General features: G+C 42.6%; 2 protein-coding genes across 3 annotated transcripts in view; one reads left to right on the plus strand and one right to left on the minus strand.

Moving 5' to 3' along the window:
• The first annotated feature begins 30 nt into the window (after nt 1-30).
• Nucleotides 31-3,077, plus strand: COX11 (cytochrome c oxidase copper chaperone COX11). Its single transcript, XM_074972244.1, has 4 exons — nt 31-461; nt 704-859; nt 2,114-2,239; nt 2,809-3,077. The coding sequence occupies exons 1-4, from the start codon at nt 63-65 to the stop codon at nt 2,989-2,991; spliced, it is 864 nt and encodes a 287-aa protein (XP_074828345.1). The 5' UTR covers nt 31-62; the 3' UTR covers nt 2,992-3,077.
• Nucleotides 3,078-6,135: 3,058 nt separating this feature from the next.
• The window catches only part of TOM1L1 (target of myb1 like 1 membrane trafficking protein), an 87,509-nt gene continuing 66,356 nt past the window's right edge, over nt 6,136-27,288 (minus strand). The window contains exons 9-17 of one of the 2 annotated variants that reach the window (XM_074971467.1): nt 20,892-21,025; nt 16,123-16,183; nt 14,433-14,553; nt 13,090-13,186; nt 12,487-12,547; nt 11,144-11,243; nt 10,743-10,824; nt 8,300-8,375; nt 6,136-6,770 (exon numbers count right to left, since the gene is read on the minus strand). In XM_074971467.1, coding sequence (XP_074827568.1) covers nt 8,309-8,375; nt 10,743-10,824; nt 11,144-11,243; nt 12,487-12,547; nt 13,090-13,186; nt 14,433-14,553; nt 16,123-16,183; nt 20,892-21,025 — 723 coding nt within the window. In that variant the 3' untranslated portion in view covers nt 6,136-6,770; nt 8,300-8,308. The remainder of the gene's footprint in view (nt 6,771-8,299; nt 8,376-10,742; nt 10,825-11,143; nt 11,244-12,486; nt 12,548-13,089; nt 13,187-14,432; nt 14,554-16,122; nt 16,184-20,891; nt 21,026-27,288) is intronic. The other variant, XM_074971468.1, reaches the window with a different exon arrangement.

Raw genomic sequence — 27,288 nt, forward strand, 5'->3', positions numbered from 1 at the left:
GCGTCACATGTGGGAAGTGTCACCCTGCCCGACGGAGCCGGGTCGTCACGTGAGAGGGGAGGATGGGACTGGGCGAGCGGGGCTGGAGGTACCTCGGGGTCCTTCGGCTGCCGCGCGTGGCTGCCGGATCGGGCCCCCGCGCGCTCAGTATCTGGGCCCGAGGCGCTGGGGCGCCCCTTGCCCGGGGGGGCTGGGCCTGCGGCCAGTGCCCTCGGACCGCGGCCCCGCACAGCCAATGGGGCCCCCGCGGGCCGGGGACCCCGGGCAGCGCCCCCCGCCGCCAGGCCTGGCCGGGGCTCCAGCAGGCGCGAGGGGCGGCGCGCCCCAACCCTTTCACGCGGGGCCAGGAGCAGGAGTGGAGGCGCAGGAACAAGACCGTCCTGACCTACATCGCCGCCGCGGCCGTGGGCATGGTGGGCATGTCCTACGCGGCCGTGCCGCTCTACCGCCTCTACTGCCAGGTCAGGGCCGGGACAAGGCGGGAAAAAAAAAATCAATGAAAAAGAAATAGATTTGGTAAGGGGACTCCTAGGGAAGAATAGTACCTGACACTACTTTCAATTCTTCTCTGCAATTGACTAGATCTTATTGTTATCTTTAACCTTCTTTCTACAGAGGTTGAAATTGTTTACTTTCTGGTACCTCAAATACCATCAAGTTTTCAATTTTAATACCACTAACTACAACTTTTCTTTTTGTAAAGGCTACTGGACTAGGTGGGTCAGCAGTAGCAGGCCATGATTCAGACCAGATTGAGACTATGGAACCTGTTAAAGATCGCATCATTAAGGTCACGTTCAATGCTGATGTGCATGCAAGTCTACACTGGAATTTTAGACCTCAGCAAACAGAAATATACGTAAGAAACTTACACAACAATTCATTTAGACATTATAGAATGATTATCAAAACTACAAAAAAACCTTACAAAACTGAAAAATTGAGGCTTCAAATCTTAACTTTTTAAAACTTGTTTGTATTAGGAGCTAACACAGTACATTAGCTCTGATCTTGAAAAAACTTAAACATGGGTATGAGCCTTTTCAGGATCAAGACTATAGGTAAGCCTATTCATGGACTACTCATACGTAGTTACAGGATGGGAGTCTTATTTTTCAGCACTCATTCGACTAGTATGATTGACGCTACTTTCAATTGAATTAATAAATGTTAATGTCACAGCTTTAAAGGATACTGTCAAAGGGCTTTTGAATAATTTAAAAAATAATTGTAGGTGTTTGATTTTTGCCTCTTAAATTGAAAAACAGTAATTAAAATATTTTTCCTTACCAGATATTTTTCTCGGTTGCCGCTGAACACAGTGGTTTGTAGATTACTTTCTTAGATCCTTTTTTGAAAAGGTTAATAAAAATTGCATGGGCTGCAAACAAGGGTAAAAACACAAGTTGGGGCCCCAGTCTTGCACTTTACAATGCAGGTGGGCATTGAAGCCTGCAGGGCTCACGCTGGCATGCCAAAGCAATTCCCGTCAGCACTGGGACTTAGGTTAAGTAGGGCACTTTCTCTTCTTGTCAGTATTCTTGCATTATGATCTTTGTATTGATTTTTTTTTTTTTTTTTGCCTTCAATAATATTGTTACTGTTTAAAACTGGTTACCAACAAAGGCTCTTATGAGGTCAGTCATGTTTCTTGATCAGTTTGTTTGAATTCATTATTGCAATTAGTGTTTTGATATTTTTTTTCAACAGGGCTAAAGAAAAATTTTTCTTTTTTTCCTGTTTCTTTTAACAGGACTCCTGCTAGCCCGAGTCTGTTGACCTAGGCTGGGAGGCTCACTGCCATGGGCTGTGTAGATATACCCTGGAAGTCCAGTATCTTGTAGGATAAGATCCAAAATGTATCCATATTATGATTAATTTTGTGTGTGGATATTGAAGCTAGTTCTCAGTACTGTTTTTAATTTACAGTCACTTTTCCAGATTCACTAATGTTGGAAATATAGGAAATAGATAACTTGCTGTGAATCTGTCTTTAAGGCAGCTAAAAAAATTATCACTGGAATAAATTTAGCAACTTAAGTCCTACAGAACTTTGTGAGAGTGGTGTAATGAACTTAAATTAAATACAATAATTGTATTTTTCTTTAAATAGGTTGTACCAGGAGAGACTGCATTGGCATTTTACAAAGCAAAGAATTCTACAGACAAACCAGTAATTGGAATCTCTACATATAACGTGGTTCCATTTGAAGCAGGACAATATTTCAATAAAATACAAGTAGGTGAAGTGTGTAACTCCAAGGCGTGTGAGGCAATCTAGGCTGGCAAACTGAAAAATTCAGTATTTCAGACATTATCCTTTTCCAAATGGGCATGCATCAATTCACGTATTTAGCCTAGGCTAAATCATAGAAGGCGGGTACTAAAAGTCCCATTAGAGTGGCTCCCAAAGTGTAAAAGATGGACCACTAGCGATCTTGAGGGCACTTGTGGGTTGAATAGTCGTATGGTACTGATTGTTCACTTCAAAACTATTAAATACTTTCCTAATATAATTTTTCAATTTAAGCAATTGCTGTAATTGCCTCTTGGTATTTACTCACCAGAGAGGGGAGATGATCCATGAATCACAAATAGGAGAGAAGTTTGTATCATGGACCAGATCTCTGTTAAAACACAGTATAAGAGAGAACCTGCTATCCCATCACAATCACAGATCTCATTCCATTAGACATTTAAGTTTACTAAAGTAGGAGCAGTATAAAAAACAGAATACAAAGGCTGTTTTTTAACATGCAGCGTGTACGTATTTGTTTTGTAACTGTTCTCACTTTTCACCATGTACAGTGCTTTTGTTTTGAAGAACAGCGGCTTAATCCCCAAGAGGAGGTGGACATGCCTGTGTTTTTCTTCATAGATCCTGAATTTGCTGAAGACCCAAGAATGGCCAATGTTGATCTGATCACTCTTTCTTACACTTTTTTTGAAGCAAAAGAAGGACACAAATTGCCACTCCCAGGTTATCAATAATATACTATCTATACAATGAATAAGTAGTTTCTCTGGTACCTGGCAGCCAAATGATCTGTCAACTTTGCAAAACACATTCTTCCAAAGACACAAGAAGGATATGAAACACCATATGGAACTACTGTACAATATGAATTTGTATTTTAAATTATTAAACCATGACAGATATGCTGTTAAGGTGTGATTTTATTTGACTTTCTATACAAGGACCAATAATGTGTCTGAATACATAGGAAAAGGGAAATCTTCAAAACAGTTATTTTCAGATTTAGCTTTACATTCAATTGATAGGAACAGATCTGTCTACTAAATATCTGGGGGTATGGCGTTTGTAATGTCCTCTGATGGAAACCTGATAAGAAAACTGTTAATACCTGAAAATGATTGAGCTTATGGTACTTCAGAAGAAAGACAACTTTAACTGATCTTATATTTTAGGTGAAAAGGAATACCCCTTACTAGTAAATATTCTACCTAATCTTGTGAGACCTCATGAGAGAAACAAAATCAGTCTGGGTCACTAAAGAATACTTAAGTGGTGCAGGAAAAGAAGTTGATGATTCATTAGGTGGAACTCTCCCTTTTAAGACTGTACTGAATTAACGTAGTCTGACACATACCAGTGGTCACTGCTGCTAGAGGTACTGTGGTTTGGATGTCATGCACAACAGAGGTCCTGACTACTTGCGGTTATTTTTCAGAAAACAGTTTGAGCTATTTGTTAGACAAGTATTTCTCTCACAGTTCCAAAAGGTTATGGTATTCAGTTTTGGTAAACAGCAGTACAGTGTTGTGTACTGTTAAAGAGCTGCTGTTTCACCTCAGATGTGGCTGCGTTTTGGTGGTATGTGAGAATAATTTCTACATGCATATCTTATAGGAGAATTAGGCTGATTTGTGAAGACTTTGATATCTTTGAAAGATGGTATAGAAGCTCTTACTGGGTTATTTTTTATTGTAACATTATGGCAGTTTTGAACCAGAACTTAATGTTTTGCATTGCTGGTTTCTACGTAAGCCCCAAAGAAAGTAGCAAAAATGTTCACAGAAGACTCTCAAAGAAAGAGTGATGTAGCTTATCTCAAAAGCAGTCAGGAAGTACAATACTAGATCAGAATAGTTCTTCCCTACCTGCCCTTCTTTCTAGGTATTAATATGGCTTTCCACACCATCTTAATCATTAATGGGTTTTATTCTCACAACAACCCTGTGATATAGGCAGTTATCCTCATTTTATGCATGGGTGAACTGAGGCAAAGGGTGGAGAAAGTGACATGCCCAAGCTTACACACACATGGAACTCAGGTCTCAAATCCCACTCTAGTATCCTTTTCCTCCTAGACCATCCTTCCTACCCTCCCTTTAGTGCATGGGCTGTGATAAAAGTAATACCAAAAGTAGTATTTTAGAATACAGATATCACCGTAAGGGGCACATTAGAAATCATGACAAAATATCTAATTGCTATCATTTAGGTCTCTGCAAATTACATTTGTATATGATTTAAGAACAGTGCTATGCAGAGGAGCTCTTGTTGTTCCCCTGTCTCTATTTTTTGTGCAACTTTTACGTATATCCAAATTATTGGTTGTTTTTAAAGTACTTGGAAGTCTCTTTCAAAACAAAGAACATTATTGTACTGTGTATTTACTGGCATCCAGTGTATCTTTTGTAATACCACAATGTGAAATCTGAACTAGACTGATTAAAAATATTGTAATAGTTTTATGCTGAGTGTTACATTGTTCTGCTGCATGAAATGATTTTTACTTGGTGTGGAGAGTCTAAGCAAAGCTCTACCCTGTGCAGGATTGTAAATTCTAGAATGAGGGCCAAATATTAGCCCCAGAGAAGTCTATGGAAATTTAGCCATTGACTTATTTCTTCAAATGTATACTACAACAAACACGAGCTTCCTTTGGAGCTCTGGGTGCTTTAGACAGACTGTTAGAAACTCAAAATAAACACACTTTATACCCCTTCAATAATATTGCCATAGCAGCACAAACAAAAGTTGAATAAATCCCAATAATAAAATTTCTCCCAGAGTCCTCCACCAACTTCACCCAGTTCTCTTTGGGCTAGTGATATGTTATATATGCCTTATGAAGAACTCAGAATATTACATACCATGCAAATACCAGGGGCATAGGGGCCCTATCCCAGAACACTGCCATGGATCCCTCTCTTAAGCCTTGTCTACACTTAAGATTTGCCATTTTATCTGTGTCAGCATAGTTAAGCAGCAGAGCCTCCCCACCCCTGCTATCAATGCAGCTTATATGAGTATAGCTTATTCCAGTTAATGAAATAAGTTGTCTCCCTATAAAGCACTTGTATAACTATCTACATTAGGGCTTTTACTGGCCTAGCTATGCTGAAAAAAAAAAAAATGAAATTCCAAGTGCCATAGAGCCGACTGGGAATTTTGCATTGGAGTGAGTTGAGCAGCAAGCTGGAAAATTCCATTTCATTTCTTCTAAAATGGAATTTTGAGACTTTTCACCCAGTGAAAAATTTTGATTTTCTGTCCCAGTTCAGGAAAAAATGTTCAGGGGAGGGAAATTCTGTTTTCTGGCCTGATTACTGACAATGAAACGTAAATGAACCATTCCCGATTCTGAAGCTGGAGACCACATTGGACTAAAGACAAGACATTTCTTTTAAATGGGTCTGTGATTTGACTGTAAGGCCTTTGTCTGCACTAGAGCAACTTGCATGCATGTTGTTGTAGCCATGTCAGTCTCAGGATATTCGAGACAAGGCGGGTGAGGTAAGATCTTTTATTGGACCAACTTCTGTTGGTGAGAGAGACAAACTTTTAAGCTTACACAGAGCTCCAGACCCGGAGAAGAGCTCTGTGTAAGCTTGAAAGCTGTTCTCTAGAGCAATTTGGCATGTTGGCCATTGTGGAGGCCCATCCCCACCCACATATCTGTCACACCTTACATTCACACACAGCAGTGTAAGTATTTGTGGGATGGTGTTACCATGAGGGGTATTTCACCCTTTATGAATGACAACTGGTAAGAAGTCCAAGTGGTAAGATTTAGTTTTCCACTGATAATTTGTTTTTCCTCTGGTTTTGTATGATAAAAGACAGTATAACAGTTGGTGAACTTAATATAATTTAATATTGCTTACATTTTTGAAGTTAAAATAATAAAATCGAACTTTAAACGCACAGATTCAAAAAAAATCTTAATCTGACTTGCCAGCCACAAAAACCTATTTAACTAAGTTTTATATCACAACTTTCAATTCAGAGCACTATTAAGTCTTTCATGAAAGTGCAAATTTTACATTCAATGTAAATATGGAAGGCACTTTAACCCTGCTAATAAAAGTAGCACTTTTTAATGATCAAGGTACTTAAAATAATTCAATCATCAATTAACTTTTCCATATTGCTCTTCTTCCATCACTACAGGTATTTTTCTTTTCTCATAGGATTAAACACTCTGAAAAATAAAAACAACACTTAGGAAAGTGTTGATTGCTTCATACCCAGTTTTTAAAGAGGCACATTAAAATTAAAAGTGAGGATGTGGTGTGATACAAGTAAGCAGAGAAGTTTACAGAAACAAAAAAACCCATTTCCTATGCTGACAAGCCCAGAAGAAAGTGTTCAGTCTCCAACTCAGAGCGGGTCCTTATTAAGACAAAACCCATGAATCAGTTTGTTGAACGAAAGCTTGCGTAAAATGTAGGGGTGTTTTTTTTCTCCTTTGTTTTACAATAGACTCTTCAACCAAACAGGTTTTAGAATGAAGTAACATCTGCATTCAAAATATAAAGGCAAAAGGGTTCCATACTAAGTATATTCACACAACCGTCGATAGATCTAATATAGGAGGATCCTAGATACAAAACTCCTCCTAGGTTTTTGGATGGTGTCGCTCACATTAGTTGCCCAACTGACAGCACTAATGCTAAAAAACAGATTGAGTTATGTAGTCCCTGTAGATCAGAGGTGGGTAAACTATGGCCCGCGGGACCCTCCTGCCTGGCCCCTGAGCTCCAGGCCCGGGAGGCTAGCCCCTGGCCCCTCCCCTGCTGTTCCCCCTCCACTGCAGCCTCAGCTCACTGCGCTGCTGGCACAATGCTTTGGGCGGCAGGGCTGCGAGCTCTTGCCGGGCGGCGCAGCTGCACGGCCGCAACCTGACCCGGTGCTCTGTGCTGCGCGGTGGCGTGGCTGGCTCCAGATCGGCAGCACGGCTGCCTGCCCTGGTGCTCTGGGCAGCGCGGCTGTAGCGCCGCCAGCCACCGGTGTTCCAGGCAGTGCGGTAAGGGGGCAGGGAACAGTGGGGGGTGGACAGAGGGCAGGGGTGTTCGGGGTGGTGGTAAGGGGGTGGGGGTCTGGATAGGAGGCAGGGCGGTCAGAGGGCGGGAAACAGGAGTTGAATTGGGGGCAGGAGTGTTCAGGGTGGTGGAGAGGGGGCGGGGGTGTCGATAGAGGTCGGGGTGGTCAGAGGGCGGGGAACAGGGGGCTTGAATGGGGAAAGGGATCCCGGGGGGGCAGTCAGGAAGGAGAGGGGGAGTTGGATGGGGCAGCAGGGGGCAGTCAGGGAGAAGGGCTGGTTGGATGGGGCATGGGCCCGGAGGGGCAGTCAGGAATGAGAGGAGGGGTTGGATGGGGTGGCGGGGGGCAGTCAGGGGCGGGGAGATCCGCGGGCGGTCAGGGGACAAGGAGCAGGGGGACGGGGTGGATGAGGCAGGAGTCCCCGGGGGGCCGGGCCATGCCCAGCTGTCTGGGGAGGCACAGCCTTCCCTAACCGGCCCTCCATACAATTTCAGAAACCCGATGTGGGCCTCAGGCCAAAAAGTTTGCCCGCCCCTGCTGTAGATGAATAGTTGTTTAATTTTGTTTGCTACATAAAAAACAAAGCAGTTCAGCATGTTAGTTAATCTTGAAGTAAAGCTTTGCTCTGTAATTGAAGACTGCTTGTGTTCTGCTTCAGTTTGCAGCAGAGTGCATTATTCTGTAGACAATTTTGTTTCAGGCCCCAAACACACAAAACTGTTCCAGGCCCCAATCCTGCAAATACATGCAATAATAGTCCCCTTGAAAAATAAGTGTGTGTAGACATGGGGCCTTACTTAGATTATATAGAGTGGCAGTGATCAGAATTGAAAGCAGATCCAAACATAACACATGGAAGTGGATAATACATAAGACCCCAGTGCTTATTTGTTGTGATGTTCAAAATAGGAAACAAGACTTTTCCTTGTATTCACTTGTCAGTTATAGAAAGCAGTCTACTGTTGGCATCAGAGAATAACTTTTATGTTCATTAAGAGAATTCACCTTCCACTCTTAGCAATCTGTATGCTTTTTAACTTCGGGTTTGGAGATATAATCATCAATTTCTTCATAAACAGCTCTGGAAGAAGAAGAGTAGGGTAAATACTAGGTCATGCTCATTTCATTGTATTCAGCAAAAATGTGCCAGTGAAATCCTGCTCAAGTGTGAATATTTCTCTTACGTGTTTAAAATGACTACTAGACAGCAGCTGAAGTGGCAGGACAGCCAGCGTTCAAAATTGAGCACACTGCTAATTGTGGTGAATTTGTGAAAATACTGCACATCTCCACCTGGGACACTAGGAGACACCACTAAACTTGTTTTCACTTTTGAACGAAATAGGATTTTAGTTCAGGTCTCCAGAAGTAAAATGGCTGGAGAACAAAAAAGTTAAACAAACACATACTGATTTTAATACATTAAAACTACAAAAGAAGATAGCTCTGAGCTAGTATATACTGTGAGGATATAGCGGGCTACCCTCACTAGGATCAGTACTTGTACGTTCAGCTTGTCACGCCATTGAACAAGAGTTAGCTAGATAACTAGATTATTATTCAGCACATTATTTTTCCAGTTACCTATTAATAAAACACCCTGTGCCGGTTTATTGCTTAATTAGCTAATCCAGGAATGTTCAAAGAACTGCACAGAATTTAGCCACTCCCATTAATGTCAATCGCCCTCACCTGATGCCTACGTCAATTTGATTAATCTCATACATTTTTAACTGGCAAAAGAAATACATACAATAAAAGTAGGGCTGTCAAGCGATTAAAAAAATTAATCACTATTAATTGTGCTGTTAATAATAGAATACAATTTATTTAAATATTTTTGGATGTTTTCTACCTTTTCAAATATATTGATTTCAGTTACAACAAGGAATACAACGTGTACAGTGCTCACTTTATATTTATTTTTATAACCAACATTTGCACTGTAAAAAGAAACTTCAAGTCACCTCATACAAGTACTGAAGTACAATCTCTTTATGATGAAAGTTGAACTTACAAATGTAGAATTATGTAAAAAAGAATAACTGCACTTAACAATGAAACAATGTAAAACTTTAGAGCCTGCAAGTCCACTCAGTCCTACTTCTTGTTCAGCCAATCGCTCAGACAAACAAGCATTCAGTGTTGGGGGAGGACAGCGAAGGGGGAGGTAAGCAATGACTTGTGCAGGAGGAGGGTGAGGAAGGTGTCTTGTTGCTGCTTCTGGACCGGTGGTTTCTGGTACCTGGCTCGCGCCAGGCTCATTTCCTTTTACCGAGCTAGGTGGGCTCCCTTCAGCTGAGTGAGCCCTTGTTTGCAAGGGAGGGTGGATTTTAACTCCAGGACTCATCATACTGCAGGGGAGAAGAGGCTGGTGCAGGGAGGCTGAGTTCGCCAGACTCATGTTCTCACACCAGAGTGAGCAGCCAGCTAGGGCAATGGGACACGACACAGGGGGACTGGCCCCGGGAGTAAGGGGCCGGCCGGGAACAATAGGGCCCGGGCTGGCTAGGATGCCAATGCATCCTGTTTTGGCCCTGTCCCGGCTGTCCCTACTTTTTCGCCAAACCTGGGCATTTGTCCCAGCTGCAAGGCCAAGCAGAGAGAGGCGGTGGCTGCTGCCTGGGGATCAGCTAGAGGCAGCACTGCCCCTGCCCGCTCAACCTCAGCCGGGGAAGGCACACAGCTGGGGGGGGAGGGGGAGGATCAGCCCCCGAGCTCAGGGCGGGAGGAGGCAGCCCCAACTCCGGGCAGCCCTGGACACAGCCCCCGAGCTTGGGGGTGGGGAATCAGCCCCAACCCAAGGCAGCTCGGGGGAGGGGGACTGGGGATCAGCCCCCGAGCTCGGGGGGGGGGGGGTCAGTCTCAGCCCCGGACAGCACAGGGGGAGGGGGAGAGGGGTCAGTCCCAGCTGCGGGCCGCACAGGGCTGGGAGGGGGAGACCCCACCGTGAGCAGTGCGGAGCTGGAGGGGGGTTGGGCCGAGGGGAAGAGATCAACCTCAGCCTGGGGAGGATCGGAGCTGGGGGCACAGCCTGCTGCGGGTGGCACGGGATGGGCGGGGGGATCAGCCCCAGCCCCGGGAGGCATGGGGAGGGCAGCTCGGGTGAGCCCTGTAAGCGTGGGGATGGCGGCTCCAGCGAGCCCCTGGCCGTCCTGTTTTTACTTTGAAAATGCCACGGTGAGAACCACATTACTTTCTCCAGAGCCTCTTCTCTTCCCACCCTCTGGTGGCGGCTTCTGTTACTGTGCCTGACCAGACGGGTTCTCCGGAGCAGCTCATGCTGCCCTCCTGCCCAGAGGGTCTGGGATTAACGCAGGTAATTGACAGCACTAAATAAAAGATATTACCTGACTCACCTTGTCTCTCTCGTCCAATCAATCATTCCATCATACACTACTAAAAGGCGGTGAGAAACTGCAGATTAGTAATTTTCAGAATTACTCACTCTGTGCTGTAGTCTCGTGCCAAAGGGTCAAATTCCATTACCTCATAATAATGAGCTGCCTGTAAACTGCTCTTTGATTCATCTGAAGAGAGGTGGGGGAAAAAGACAAATGAACACATATTTTAAAGTGAGCAAATAACAGGCCTGATGAGTGTTTGCTTTGTTTTGCATCTTGAATTGACATAAAACAACAGATTATCCGCAATACATTTTCACATTCTAAATATTAAACATATGCATACGTCTCAAAGTCATCAAACAGAGCCTTGGACCACGTTAGTTTTTGTTGCTGATTTTTTGTGGTGATCCCTCAGATACACTATGCAATGTCCCTGTGGGACACTGGGAAAACAGATGCATAATGTGGAGGTTAGGACTGAAGTGTAAAATGACTTTATTACCTGCTGGTGATGCACCTGGTGTTGTCTCATTCAGTGATGAGGCATTAACAGTTTGGAGGTTTACGGTCTGCAAAGGCACTGGGTTTAAAAGAGTGGCAAGCTAAGGAAATCAATCATAATAAAGTTAGTATGTAAGCAGGCAGTGCAAACAAAAAACTGTTTAAATTTGTATGCTGGTAGACCACCTTTTTATACTGTTTATTTCGTAAAGTGGTAAAACCAGACAAAGTCTACAGATCAGGTCAGCCAGCACAAAACAATCATCTATTGCTGTTCTCCATGTAAAACTGCTAGAGCCAATATTTCTATTACTGTAGTGTACATCTGTATAATTTACTTGTACATATTCTATTCTGATACGTTGAGCCAGAGGCTGTGAGATTTGTATGTGGCTGTTCACTTGCTCTTTGACAGCAGGGGTGAAGGAGTGGGTGATGCCAGCCTCCCAAGATTTGCACTGCTTGCAAAGAATACAATGCAAGTTCTTATGTGATCATAGAAAGCCCTTCATAATCTTGGCAAGAATCACTTGAGTAACTTCCTCTCTCCTTATAACCCTGCTTTGCAGCTATGGCTGGTCAGGGTTGATCTTACCTCACTCAGTAGATTCAACCTAGCAGGACATAGCCCTGAACTCTAGGTGCTGCTAGAATATAGATAATAATGCAGCAATCTTTCTTGGACATGGTGAACTCCCCATCCAAAGGGTCTGCTGAAGAACAGATGAGCAACCTCCGCTCTGGCTGTCTTCAGAGTTTGATACAAGTAATTTATTTCATTTGGGTCCCCACTCCCTTTGCTTTTATATCCAATCTTCTTTTCCTGCACCATACACATTCCTCATATTAAACTGAGAATGCATGCCTTTGTGGGTGGGATATTTTGCCCATGACGTACACCATTTATCCTACATTGTGTTTGGCTGGTTGGTTCCTTTCTTAAAGTTTCTTTATTTTTTTTTAAACTTACAGTGCCTAGATGGTCTGCAAGAGGAAACTCATAGCTGAGTAAACACACTGAAGAGTGGCTCTGTCACACAGCAATCTCAATGTGCTTTATACATCCATTATTTAAATACTGCTCATACAGTAATGGCTTAGGCAAACGGCAGCGACCCAGCTGGCCACAGCAAACATCTCACACAGAACCTTTCAGAACAGAATGTGTTGTATCGAGAATGGGAAGTTGCCCTGCACATTGAGGTTGTTCCCTATTGCTTTGGAAAAGGGCTGTGGGATGGATCTTTGACTTCCATCTGGACAGCTAGCAGAACAAGAGGGAGGAGACCTCTGTTTTAACACTTGCCATTGAAGAACGCGATTCTGAGTATCCTTGTTACTCACGTTGCTATAGATATGACCATCAGGGATGCTTTGGCTTGTGTTTTGTGTTTCAGCTGCAAACCTAGGTAACGATTAACACATGAAATGTCACTGAGAAATGAACAGAAGAACATGAACTCATACAATTAGATTTTTTTTTGCTACTGGCTGCCTGTCACCTTGTGCCAGAGCTGAGATCACTAGGGTCACCAAAAGGGGACAGCTGCCAGGACGGTCTCTGCAAGGTTTGGAACTTGCTCTCCTAGGTCCTACGCTGTCTTAGTTTATTGACCTGTAAGGCATTCTGCAAGGCTCATTTGTTCCTCCCTGATAGTGAGGGTTGGGAGGACAGATAGGAAATTTTAAATATACTTTTGGCTGCTGGGTTATTAAATGTGTTAATTATTGGTCAAAGGGTATTACAGAAGCAACCTATTTTTAAAGTGTGGCAGGACGCATCTAGAGCCCAAGCTAGGCATTCCTGGTTTATTGAAGGAGTGTGCAAATCATAAGTCGTTCCAAACGTTCACAGACCCTTCCAAAAGTATGTGGCAGAGCAGCAATATAAAGAACAAACATCTCTGAAAACATTATGCTACAGTTTCTTGGTAACGTATTACTTACGAGGGCTGTTGAGCGTTTGCTATATCGAGTAAATCTAGCTGAGGGTAGAGCAAAGGACGATGGATGCTTGGATCTGCAGCACTTGTAGATCTGCAATCTAAAATTCAAGCTGGTATTAAAACTTGCATGACTGTTATTTGACAAACAGTTAAGTCTTTGCTGGGGTATTATTTATCAGTGATTTTTTGGAGGGGTATAAAATTGCAGGGGAGAAGTTGCAGTGTTGTGCAATTACTTTGAAATACATACTGAAGGTGCTGCTATTCAATTTAGGGCTATTATAATTCTGCCTTCAAAGTGGTAAGGAATGTAGAGTTGATTTCAGAAATACATTGTATTTCTGCCTGACATCTTAAATTGCCTGAGGGAAAAAATGAATGGCACTATGCATATTAGGAAACATATTTTAAAACCAGAGGCCCGCCCGTTTCTTATTCTAGTAGGATAACAATACATTTACTCTGAGTTCTTACCTCTCCCAACCTAAGTAAAATGTTGCAGATTTGAAGGGGCTCCCTGAAAATACTGAGGAAGTTCAGAAAGGATAAATGTGCCTTTCCCTTCTGAACTTGTGCCAGCAAGAGCTGTTATGTAGGTGCATGGTTACACGGACGTTCTTGGGCATGGATGACAGAGATTGCTTCCTTGTAAATTATTAATGATCCCCCATTTAATAACGGAGGAGGCAGATTATTTCAAAACACAGCCTCTCACTTCAACAGATTTTTGTACAAAGTACCTTACGTATACAATAGTAAAGCAGCTCTACTTTCCCTCAGAACTCTCTCATTTTCATTTGGATACACATTTGTCTCTTGTAAGGAATTTCTTGTTCTGGCCACAGTGGTTCTTTGTTTTAGGAAAGACCACTACAAAGGAATAACACCACTCATATCGATTGCGAGCCATTCCAAAACTACATTCAGGAGATGTACACAAAAAAACCTCATCTTTATACGGTTTGTTATGGTAGTTCATTTATCCAACATCAGATGTACACACCTGCAAAAGTGTCTTGTGTTGGGGCCAGTGTTCTGTTTGATACTGTGCACATTCATGAACTCTCTCATCATGGTCTACATTTTGTTTCCTCTCGCATGTATTTGAAATTCATTTGAGGAAACATGCTTGAATCATAGCAGCAGCGGGTCATGGCAGCAACAAGCAACTCTTACTTTCAGAAATGTCTTCATTAGTTTTGCAGCCCTCTAGTCCCACATCCATGTGATGTGAATGCCAGCATACTTTCATTTCCATCTGCATAGGCTCCAGCTCCACAAGGTTAGAAATATTTTATACCAAACTTCCTAATGTTTCAGAGAAAATGCAAATATTTTACTCACTTAATTCTGAAAACTGAGGAGTCTCGGGGCCAGTTCCCCCCAGTGCTGACACAGGAATTGAAGAACTTGAATTGACGACAAGGAGATCACATGAAGGAGCAGATGGTTGTTTGCTGTAGATCTAAGAAGAAAAAGAGTTAAAAAGTAAACTTAAGTTGCTATTTTCACTTAATACAAAAATTTGAAATCAGAATCTGATTATTATTGAGGAAAGGTGACCAGTAGAGCTGGCTGGGAATTTTTCTATGATTTTTTTTTTTAAATGCCAGTTTATCAAAACCAGAACTGTTTGCAGGAACAAGTTGGATTTGAATTTCCCCTTTTATAAATTTTTGAAAAGAAATTTCTGAAGTTGTCAAAACATCCCATTCTGACATTTTCAAAATTAAAAAGTGGCTCAAAATGTTTTTTTCAGAATTTAAATTAATTTATAGTATTTTTTTTTTAAATTGAAATGAAATGTTTCGATTGACCCAATCCGGTTTTTTTTCAAATTTTCATTTCACGATTTTTTTTTTTAACTTTTTGACTTTATATCCTGATTCAGGAGAGAAAAATGTTTAAAAAAATCTCAATTTTCTGCAGGACAGGAAAACTGTTTCCTACTCAGATCTAGTGAACATAGAATCATAGTCACCTAGTCCAGTCCCCTGCACTCATGGTGGGACTAAGTATTATTGAGACTTTCCCTGACAGGTGTTTGTCTGACCTGCTCTTAAAAAAATCTCAAATGATGGAGATTCCACAACTTCCCTAGGCAATTTATTCCCCTAATGTCCAACCTAAACCTGCCTTGCTCCAATTTAAGCCCATGTGTGTCTTAATAGAGTTAAGAATGAAATCAGAAGAGAATTAACCATATCACATGTTTAATATAAAAGTGTTTTGTTAGCACTAGCTAATACAAATTTATTTTAAACCTGGGGACTTGTGAATGAGCTACAAGATCTGCAAACTGGATCATTTTGGACTAGTAACCCATCCAACAGTCAGAAACTACAAAGGAACTATCTGACTAAAAATGAAAGCCAGTAATAGTAGTGTTTCATCGAAAACCCCAGACTGATTACTACTTTCCTGTAATAACTATGGACTATATTTAAATCACAATGTAATCAGCTTGATGCAGGATGCAAAGGAAACTGAGTTAATTTTGGCTTTGTACAAGGTGAAACGTGTGTATCACTATTAGGGCCAGCATGGTTAATAAAATAGGAGCAGTGATGGGAGAAAAGTAGCCTTTAAAAATTAATTTTCCAGCTTCATAAATGCCCCTAGAGACAATAAGTGAAAAATAAGACTATAGATGAAAAGAAACAAATCTCTTCACATCATGTAAGAGATTAGAATTGAATCTAGTACACAGCAATAGAGGTAATAAAACTGCATTTTAATAGATTTTCTCTCTTTTCCAGTTGTCCTTTCCTATTCTCCACGTTATATTTGAAGGTAATTTGATACTTGTGCTACAAAATGAGATTCTGTAAGTGGGACTCTTGCAAATTAATAGAGCAACATTATCCTCTGCTGGAGACAGAATATTGAATCCAACAGAGGTAGCAAGCAAATATAATTCCTTAGGTCACAAAAAGCACATTTGTTGCAACAAATAAGAGGAAAAGCTCTGGTTTACAAAATCTGAGCCAGATTCTTATCCTGAAGTTGATGGGGTTTGTGCTTAACTACTCACCTCTGCTTGCTCACACTGGAGTCTCTGATTCTCCAAGAAACGTACTCTGTTTCGAGAAAACCTGTAGGAAATGATACATTGTCAATAATTTAGTCTTAAACATCCCAGGCGTACGTATCACTCAAAAAGAAAGTGTCATTCATAAGAATCCAGCAGTTACTGCGAAGGTCTGATCCTACAAAAGGATCTAGAAAAGTATGTAACGAGCCCCAGCCAAATGCACATACAGACTCCAATGTCCTCAGTAGGAATATTAGAACCAGAACCACAGCTCTGTGTCACTTGACATAAGGGAGAACTACTATGGCTGAGTTATCAAAACCACTAGAGCCATGGTTACATGCAGCAGGCCAGTAGACTACACACGCAGAGACCATTGTCCTTCACTTCACTGGGACTCTGCACAGAATCTTCGTTGATAATCAGATACAGGAAATGCAACGTGACTTGCCTTAAAGCAGTCACACTGCCACTCGAATGTACGTAAACAGCTGCAACTAGTTAAAACATACCTATATAATTTTTAGCATCTCATATGCCTGTGTATCCAAGGGCATACTGAGGATTTCCTATAGTAAACAATAAATCCTTATGTAGCAAATATTAACCAAGCCAGTAGAAACAACTGCAAATAACATGTATAGCAGCTTTGAGGTACAATGCAACTGCAACCAGAAATGACAGTTAAATAAGTGTACAGTACTACTGCATGAGAATTTCACACTCCCATTAGCAATTATTTGCCCTTTCAATCAACGGGTGAACCGTTTCACTTGGGATTTGTTGAGGCATACCCACAAGCTATTATTCATAATTCAGGGGGAAGTTTCAGCTTTCCAAGAAAAATGTTAATTGTCAGTATTAAGAAGATTCTAGGTCAACATTTGGATAAAGTGGATTTACAGAAACCAAAAGGGAAACTCATTTGTATTTTACTTACATGACAAATTTCCTTAGGCAAGAAGTGAAAAACCCTCTTTAAACAGTGAATTGTAAAACATGACCCGCAGCTGTAAACACTAGACTTACGAATCAACTGAATAAATTATTGTGAAGAATAGCATGGAAGTTTGTGAGAATGAAACTGGGAAGATACAATGACAGTTTGGCTGAAGCGTTTGGAAGAGGTTTGAGGGTAAAATAAAACAAGGAAGGAAGGATGGGACAAGATTGTCATTGTTTACTGCATACCCACTGATTTCACTCGTTAGAGCATCTGCATGACAGAGATAAGACATTTGTGCAAAAACTAAACACAAGTTATACACACTGAAGCATTTGCAAAAGTGATAACACTCTCTGAAGGCTGGTTGTCTTATGGGAAGGAGAGACAAGGCTTGCAATGTAATTGCTAAGTTGTTGCTTCTAATGTGGTCATTCTTTACTTCATAAGCCATAGTAACTAAGATGTTGCCAGAGCAGAGGTCAGTGCAAAATATAGTCTTCTGGCAACTCAGTAACCTTCAAGATCCCACTAATGCAATGGATCTTTTAATGGATCTTTTAAAATTGCAAAGCTTTCTGTTCACAATACCTCATGGATAGGCCTAAAAGGAAACATACTAGGGGTATGTATTAACCATGCAGCTGGGTAATACACAACAGAATATTTGTTTCAACTGAGCCAGGTCCCATGCTACAGCTGCAGGGATGCTGTAATTTCTCAGTGTAGAAATCAGCATGTTTTTCCAAGTCAGTAAATCCACAGTGAAGCAGAGAGAAGTCTGCTCTGGCCTCTGGGATGGTGTTCTGCAGTGCTGTTATTTAGAAGTGGGTGTATTGAACAAGCTTGGAATCCTTGAATCTTTAAGTTAAATTACACAGGGATAAAAACATCTGAACCTGTCTGAGCCTTTTCTACACCGCAATTTCCATCAGGGCTACCACTGATGGAGCTGCACCCAACGCGACTTACAGATCTGAAAACTTCTACTGTAGACAGTGTTGACCAGGAGAACTGACTCCTCCCAATCATGAGAGATCCCACAGCATTCTTTGCGACAGCAGGAGTCTTAAACCTGAGGCCCTGACTAAAGGCCATTATAATCAATGGGCCAAGGAGGGAGAGGAATATCTTTTATTGGACCAACTTCTGTTGGTGAGAGAGACAAAGCTTTTTGAGCTTACATAGAGCTCTTCTGTGGTCTAGGAAACTAACTCAGAGTGACACTAGTTTCCGGAGCTGTAAACATGGGGACAATGATATTTACTGATTCACCTCACAGGTATTTCAGGTGGATTAATTAATGTCACCCATCTCTGCAGAATGCTTTGATCCTCTGATAAAAAACACTGTATAAAAAAAGCAAGCTATTATGTAGTCTGAAAAATGTTTCGGCATTCTTCTGGATAGACTCAGTTAATGATAAAAATAATAACACCACCACACAATAATAACAATAATAATCCAAATTAGAACCAGAAAAATCAAGAAATTCTGAAATATTAACTGCAAGTGCAAGCCACATGGTGCTCATTAACTTCTACGTTATTATTTTGTAAATATATATTATGATGATAATTATTTTTATAGACGTAGTGCCTAGGAATGCCAATCATGGACCCACTGTGCTAGGGGCTGTATAAACACAGAACCAAACATATTCATGGCACTTTAATGAGAGTCCCAAAGCCAAAATTGTAAGCCAGACTGAGCCATTAAAGATTAACGTAACCAGAATGGGTTCTTATTTTGTCTTTAACCCCCTCTTTCCTCCCCAAAACAAAGTCCATCTATTTTACTTATTAATAGCTTTGTTTCATCATACCTGTTGCTGACTGTCTATATGCTGTCATCCCTGCTACAGCCAAAAGCTCACTGGGCAAATTCTCAGAGGTCAGGGTTATTTTCCAGAGAGAACACATTTTATTTGGATTTTCCTAAGACCCACTACAGGGACAGAACAGCAGTACCTGCAGTGATTTAACAGCACCTACTGCAGATTATAAGAGCCTCTCAGTTCATTCTGTTAGCGGCTTCAGAGTTTCCACAAAAATTGCTCCTGTATCAGAAAGTCACACAATGGAAAAACAATCTTGTGAAATATGCCTGGAGCGCACATTCCAAGTATTACAGCACTATGGTTGTGGCGTGAAGAGGTTAATCAAAGTTCTTCTGGAATAAACTGGAACTGACAGAAGGCAAACAAGCAAGAGGCATTAATTGGAGCTTTCCTCCCCTCCCTTACCCCACTCTGTTCCTCTTCCCTTTCCTGGTCATTGTAACTCCTCTTTATTCTACTCTCCTTCTCTCAGGTCACCCCACTGTCCTCTAATATGCCCCCCCTTTACCAGTCCTTCAGCAGTGAGTGACTGAACAGAGTCGGTGGCAGGACAACCTGTCTCCAAGGCCTGCCAGAAATGTGTGGTGTCCTGTGAAGTGTTAAAAACATGAGAAGTTGGTCTTCTTGATGACAATCTGCTGATGGATGAAGAAGAGTGTGGTCTCATCAGTGCACTCCATTCTGCCTAGCCCAAAGACCAAGGAGTTCAATGCTCCTAGAAAGGCTTAATTTTCCTTATGTGGGAAGCACAAGTCTTCAATTTGTTCCCCAACCCGCATGGTGCTGTAGAATGGTTTTTAGAACACGGTCATCTCACCTCTGGTTAGGAAAGCCACCCACTGACAGCTAAGGCTAATCTTGATACACCAGGATGATCTCTGTTATTTGTTGCTTGGGAAATGCTGAAATTCTGGTATCGTGTAAGCCCTAGTTATCCCACTGATGAAATCAATAAGTAAATAAATGCAGATGTCATCACCACAAGCATTCAGGATTTCCTTGTGTGAAATAATAAATATTTGTGCCTGCAGTGGCGGGTAGAAACACTTGTTTGCTACTGCAGAGAGCCGCATGTGATCCTTTTAAGGAAGCGGGAACTCCACCCTTTGGCTGACGCCTGCAGTAAAACTGTCTGTCTTCCCTGGGAGCACGTGCATGCTGCAGTTAAGCTCAGCGCCTGGGTAACTAAAGGAACAAAGAGGGCTCATAATTGACTGAAGCCAAATCCACTGTATCCGAGTCCCATGCTAATGGAAGGACTCAGAGCCTGTTTCTTTCCTCATGCTTTATTATTCCCAGCTACGCTAGTACTTTGGTTTACCCTGCAAGCTGGTATTCTAGGGACACGTCTACAAATTTTAACCTGTCTGCTGCTTCTCAAGTGCATAGAGAGACAAGATCAGCAGATAAACATAAGCACAACACAAAAAGGAACATGCTGTTCCTTTCTTGTTGATGGAGGATGAAATTCATCTCTCTGGAGACAGCCAGCACCAGTCATATGGACCATTTAAGCCCCTTATAGCTCAAGTGGCACTTAATGGCCCACATGCCTCATGTCAGTCCTCTGCAGAAGGGTGAATTTCACCCTGAAAGAGCAGATTAAACTGCAACAGACATAACAATTTCCTGGACAAACCTGAATTAAGTTAAACCTAACTGAATTAAGTTTAAGTATCTTAGGAGTTTGCTGGGGAATTTACAGGGCAGGCAGGGAACTGTGCAGCCTGGAAACACTCTGGTCAGGAGGGAGAGAGACATGCGTCTCCGCCCAAGGGAGGTGATCGCTGGGGAGCTGGATGCCTGAGAGTGGGTGCCCTTGCTGGACCATGGAGGGGGAATACAGGTGCAGCTTCCCTGCACTATGACATAAACATCATACCAGAGTGTTACATTTTTTTAACAGATTTGGTTGGCCCAGTCAGGAGAACCTGTTACTAAGACCAAACAGGAAAAGACAGGTTCTGGTTTCACTAATATATTTACCTTTCATGTCCCAGGAGGACGTTGTTCAGATCTTCATTCACTCGTGTTAATTCAGCGATCACATCTTCATTCTGCACTGCTACCAGCAGTTCCACAATCCTCTCCTGCATCACCCGACATATCTTGTACAGTTTCTTTTCAGGAAAAAAAACAAAACCAATGTCATTGTGGTTTCTCACATTTGTCAGTTTGGGAGGAGAATTATAAAACTTTTGGGTGTTGGAGACACAAGGATAATGCACTAATTCACATGATGACATACCGTTTAAAGGGTGAGCCTCAAATCCCTTATATTTGATTCCCAAGTCCCTTTCTGGCAAACTTCCGACAAAACACGGCTGATAATTGCTCTCACCATGACCAGCACTCCTACCCCAACTCATAACCCAGTCTCATTTCTGGAAAGTCAACCTCCTCCCTAAAGAGAAAGGTGACTCACTTTATAGTAACTGGAGGTTCCTTGAGAGGTGTGGGCCCTATTCATGTTCCACTGTGGGTATGGATGGGTTCTATATGCCTGGAGCCAGAGAATTTCGAAAGCAGTGTCCATTAGCCCACATCTGCCATGGCTTACTCGTGCCCCTGACTGAGGAGATAAAGGGTGGGGTGGACCAACCGTCTTTCCAGTTCCTTCTTCACTGCAAATCAGAGAAGATCTGAAGTGGAGTGGAAGAAGAGCAAGGTAGTAGAATACAGATAGGGTCCACGCCTCTCAAAGAACCTCCAGTTACTATAAGGCAAGTAACTTTCTCTTCTTTTTCGAGTGCTAGTCCCAATGTGTATTCCAAAGGGGGTGATTGACAAGCAGTACTTAAATAGGAGGAGGGTGCGAGGTCGTAGATGGCAGAGCCATATGAAGGACTGCTGTTCCAAAAGATGCAGCAGTAGTGGAGTCCTGTACCAGTGCAGAGTGTCTCACAAACACGTGGACTGAGCTCCGTGTGGCTGTCTCACAAATATCAAGAAGAGGCATCCCTCGAAGCAGTACTGTAGACGTTGCTTGCTCTCTTGTGAAAAGAGAAGATTAGACAGCTGATAGCAAAGCAAAACACAGCCCCAGATCCATTTTGAGATTCTTTCAGAGGCTATAACCAAACCCCTTCCAATATGGCAACAAATAGTCTACAGGATTTCCTGACTGTTTTCATTCTCTGCAGGTAAAAGGCTGCAGCTCATCAAATGTCAAGAGAACGGAACCTCCTTTTTTCTGAGGATGGGTGAGGACTTGGGAAGATGAACAGGTCTCTGGTGGGGCAGGCCCCATAGAGGAAAAATATTGTTTACCACAGTGTCGTGAAGCTCCCACTCGTGATTGACCACAAAGTGGCTGCTGAGAGAGCCCGTTAGCACATCCTGGTTTTCCTGGGATGGAGAGTGCCAACAGGGTAATCTGATTGCTGATGCACCAGTTCTACAGACTCAACGTTTCTGCACACAGAGGGATGGATTGCACTTCTCCCTGTTTGTTATGTAAAAGGCGATTGTGATGTTGTCTGACATAATGAAAGCACAGTGACCTTGAGTGAACAGGAGAAAGGTTTCACAAGCCCTTTGAACTGCTCGTGGCTCTTGATGTGCATCCTGGACACTTGAGATGTCCAGGTGCCCTGTACTGTATGGTTGTCCACATGAGGTCCTCAACCTAACAGGGATGCATTGGCAGTGATCATCCTGTCTGTGCGGAGGCAAGAAAGGAAACGCAGATGCAAACCTGATGGAAATTCTTCCACCATGACAGGGCCGATATCACTTTGGTGGGAACAGTCACTATGGTGCTCATTGATTGCCAGTTTAGCAAGTACACAGTTTGTGGGCTTTCTTATCATGCCTCTGAGACGCTGGACATACTAAGTTCTCTTGGGCTGAGCTACTGCTCAGTTTAGGTTGGCCTGGATCTGACTTCTTCAAAGATCATTTGGAGGAAGACTTGGCCTCATGCTTATGAGAATGCTCCCTGCTCTCCCAACAAGACCCCCTGAGGGGATAGACATTTTTGATTTGGACCTCATGGCAGGAGGTGCACCCCTTACTAAGTCAGGCCAATGTATAAGGGGGGAGGATCCCCTGGCCTGGGTCAAGTTGTGGCCTCGTGCACTTTTCCATTAGGCTTCTTAAGGTGAAGTTCCCACCCTTCCTGGGTACGGCTGGGGAACAAACAGCAGATGCTGCACCTTGCTGGGATCCTTCTCAGCCAGTGACAACCACCAATGCTAAGCGAGAAGGATCACGGGCAGGAAGCATAAACTTTGAAGCCCAGAGTCCTGGGCATAGTCCAATACCCAAACGGAGTCTGGAGGGATTGAGGTGGGTGGGGAGAGGCGGGTGCTACCCAAATCAGGGAGACTGACTGATTAACTAAAAACCACTAAAACTATCAGATAGAAACTTTAAAACTCTAGAATATAAAAAAACTATTTACAGATCTCTAAATATATTTTCACAGATAAAGAAGAAAGCCGAGGCGTCAGACACTGGAGGTTCCGACCTGGATCATGAGGAAGTGAGAAGGAACTGGAGCGGCAGCTGGTCCACCCTACCCTTTTTCTCATTGGTCAGAGGCAAGAGGTGAGCCAGGCATGTGTGTGGACCAATGGACACCGCTTTCAAAATTCTTCAGCTCCAGGCGCCTATGGAATACGCTCAGGGACCAGCACTCGAAGAATTCCCAATTGGAAATCCAGTGAGCAATTCAAAACACTTTAAAAATGCTCAGAAGAGCCTGATGACTGACAAGAGCAGATTTTTGGGGGGAAGGGGCATTTACTGGACTTCATATTGGACCTGATCCAAAGCCCATGGAAATCAATAGGGCTCTTTCCATGGACTTTCAATGGATATTGGATCAGGCTCATTATAAGGAAGAGAGAAAATCATAGCTGGGAGTACAGATGGCAGAAAACCAAGGCCTGGCTTCCTCAGTCTGGTGGGGACTGTGACTCAAGTCTCCGAATCAAATCTGTCTCAATTCTGTAGGTAATACAAACCCATCAGGATTGATTGGTATAAAATTCACAATTTCACGGAGTGGAATTCTCCTCTAGTAGCAATTAGAACTAGAACTACCAGCTACTTAGTTTCACAGAGTTTTACATTCCTCTTCCACATTGATTTCCCTTTGATAGCAGGTTCAAAGAAACGGCTATTCTTGCATCAAGAACTTAACCACCCCTTCTCCCGCCTCCAGGTTTTCCATGATTTACTTGCAAATGCTGACTCTGATTAAGGGGGGGAGGGAGTGGAAGGAGAGGGAGGTATTTTCTCCACTTTCATTTAGAAATTATCTGGGTTTTGTTGTAAAACTGGCCCATCTTTGCTCCAAAAGTGTGTTTACCCAACTACATTTCTCAGGGTGAAATTCACCTCTGTTCACAATTGCAGCACAAGGACTATGCAACACCGTAAGTCCTGAAAACTGAGCTCTAATCAATGTATAGGGTCTCTGCCTCCCTCAGCCCAGAGGTGATTTTCGACCTGCTAACACAGGGAAATTCTACAAGAATTTAGACACAGCCCTTTTTATTTCTGATCTCAATCACAAATTTGCCAGATTTTGCTGAGGAAAAGATGCATGCAACCTTGACCCCTTGAAACGAGAGTTGTTTATTATGCATTCCAAGAGCCAGATCATCGGCTGGTATAAAAACCAGTGATGTCAATAAAACTGTGATAGTTTACATCAGCTGAGGAACTGGCCTCACATTCCAGTGTCCCCACGAGGGGTCTGGATCTAGTAGCTTTGCTTGTTTCCTACTCTTACTGGCTGTGAGAGTTGATACAAGAACTTGAACTGCTCTGTCAACTACTACTACTAATGATTTCAGCCAATTTAATATTTTGGGGGTTATTGTTTTCAGGTGTCTTAGGTCTTGTCTACAATGGGGTTTTTAGCCACAGATGCATCTATGTAAGAGCAAACCCTGAGTGGAGATATGCCACACCAGTGTAAGCCATGACTTGCATTGCTGTACTTTGCCCATTATTAAGTTTCAGTTAATCTGACTAGGCTGGATCTCTGGTGACACATGGTTCAAAAAAATTCTCCAGTCCTTTTAAGTCCTAAAGCATGCAACTCTTTCTGCAAAGGATTCTGGTCTGCACCAATTTCAATGAAACTATTACTGTAGAAGGACACAGTCCCTTGAACTGAGTGACCTAGACTGAGCTTATGCTCAAATAAATTGGTTAGTCTCTAAGGTGCCACAAGTCCTCCTGTTCTTTTAAAGAAAAGAACGTATTTCATTCTTGTAAAAGCAACTCGCATTTGTTTCTCTAGGCATTTGTGCTGTGATAAGGATCTCAGGGTGTTGCAGGAAGGAACAGAAAACAAACACATATAAAAGGAATGAGCTTCTACTCACATCTTCATGAATGGTGAAATTCACTCCCTGCCCCAAACCCGGCCAATAATTTAACTATTTGAGTGCCAGCAAGCAGATCTGCTTGAGCTTTCTCAGACTTTGTGACGGCATTCTTCCTTTTACAAAATATACTTCCAAAACCCTTCCAGAAATCGATTTAAAATAGGCAGACATATTCTAATAATCCTTTGCAGGGGTCTTTGCCCAAGTTTCTCAAAGAACTAATTAAATTAGACACCACAGCCTCGATCATGGGCGCCGGCCAAACAGTGCTAAGTGGATGCAGTTCAAGAGGAGGATTCTGTGAAGAGGTGACCTTTGTGCTTACTGGATCCTGGAGCCAGTCCAATGCTCACCCATCTGCATCTGGCCTTGAAGGTCCACTGTAGCAGCTAGGGAGCAACAGGGCACGGGCATGTCCTGACCTTATCCTCTTTCCCCACAGTAACATGCATCACACCAGGGGGTCAGGAAGGGAGCTGCCAGTTCTATGCCACTCAAGGATTCCCCTGCACCGAGGAAATCTTCCACTGGCTGGTTAAACCAGCAGGAAGGCTACTTTGCACCTTTAGAGCAGCAGAACTAAAGGTACGTCTACACGGCAAGCAGAAACCCAAAGCAGCGAGTCTCAGAGCCTGGGTCTACGGTCTCCAGAGCCTAGGCTTCAGAGCCCAAGCTCCAGTACCAGCCCAAATATCTACACAGCTATTTCTAGCACTGTAGGACAAGCCCAGATCTGTAAGCCTGGACTCTGTGATGTGGATTTCTGCTTGGCTTGTAGCTGTACCCCAAGTGCCTTTCCAACATACCCGTGAGGCTGGGAAGCATTGTAATATCCATTGTGCAGCTGGGTAAACTGAAGCACAGAAAGAGGTCATATTACTTGTTCAAGGTCACATGGTGAAACAGGAAGAGAATCCAGAAGGCCTGACTCTCATTGCCTTGCTGTATCCCTAGACCCCACTCCACCCTTGCTAAGACCCCCCAAGTGCAGATTGCTGTTCCTGTGTACAATAAGTGTGGGACTCAAGGCCTAAACCATTGCTGATACAGTTTTGTGGTCCTCATACTTTTGTAGGCTATCCAACTTTCTTTCCATTTGCTTTGTTTCCCCTTAAGATGAGTGAAGAACTTCGCTCCAGGTCCCTGGTGTTTATTAGGCTAAGCCAATCCCTTTGCACTGTTTTTAAATAAGTTTTTTTTTCAATATTTTTATGTTACCTGGGGGAGAAAATTAACTTGAAGAACATGAAAGTTGAGATAATTTTTTAAATGAGTCTTATTTACTGGGTAGTCCTCTGCTTCTTTGCAGTTATAATTACTGTGTACAATCAATGTGCACTAAGATCATTTTAAAATGCACACCAAGGGAATTTTTAAACCCTTCCTCATTTCAGAGAAGCTATTAAGTCTATTGTGTACAGTAAATATTTAGGCAGAGAACCTTTATAAAAAAAAAAGGCATGTTATTTACCAGGGAGCTTTGTAACGGCTTCTCTTGCAACTCGAACCTTGAAAAATCCACAATCTGTTGTGCTGGGGACCAATTTTATCACTATTTAATTGTGACTTTTTAAAAATCATATTGTTTTAGTGTTTGAATGTAGCAGCTCATAAATATTATAGCGGAACTATATGACATGGGATTTAAAAAGAAAGTGCAGTAATGAGCAGATGGAGAACTACTCTTTGCCGTTGTGAAATTGCATAGTTATAGATTTTACTTTGAGTGGATTTTCTGCCAAATTTTTAATGAATTGAGGCCATATCCTGGCATCTGGTGGCTTTACGCTACTTTGGTCACCCCCAATTCTGGGACTGGTTCCCCAGTACAAAATATTGCAGCCAGGGACCTCTATTATCCTGCACTGGAGGCCAAAGGTGGGCGGGGTGACATAAGTGGCAGTACACCAGCCCACACTTGACTCAGGGTGAATTTTCCATTGGTCAACTGAAGCTAAGCTAGATCAACACCAAAGGTTGAAAACAGATGTTTGTTTTCACTTTGCAATATGAACCCAGATGTAACAAGGATGGGC

The sequence above is a fragment of the Natator depressus genome, chromosome 14 (genome assembly GCF_965152275.1).
Source record: "Natator depressus isolate rNatDep1 chromosome 14, rNatDep2.hap1, whole genome shotgun sequence".
Taxonomy (NCBI): domain Eukaryota; kingdom Metazoa; phylum Chordata; order Testudines; family Cheloniidae; genus Natator; species Natator depressus.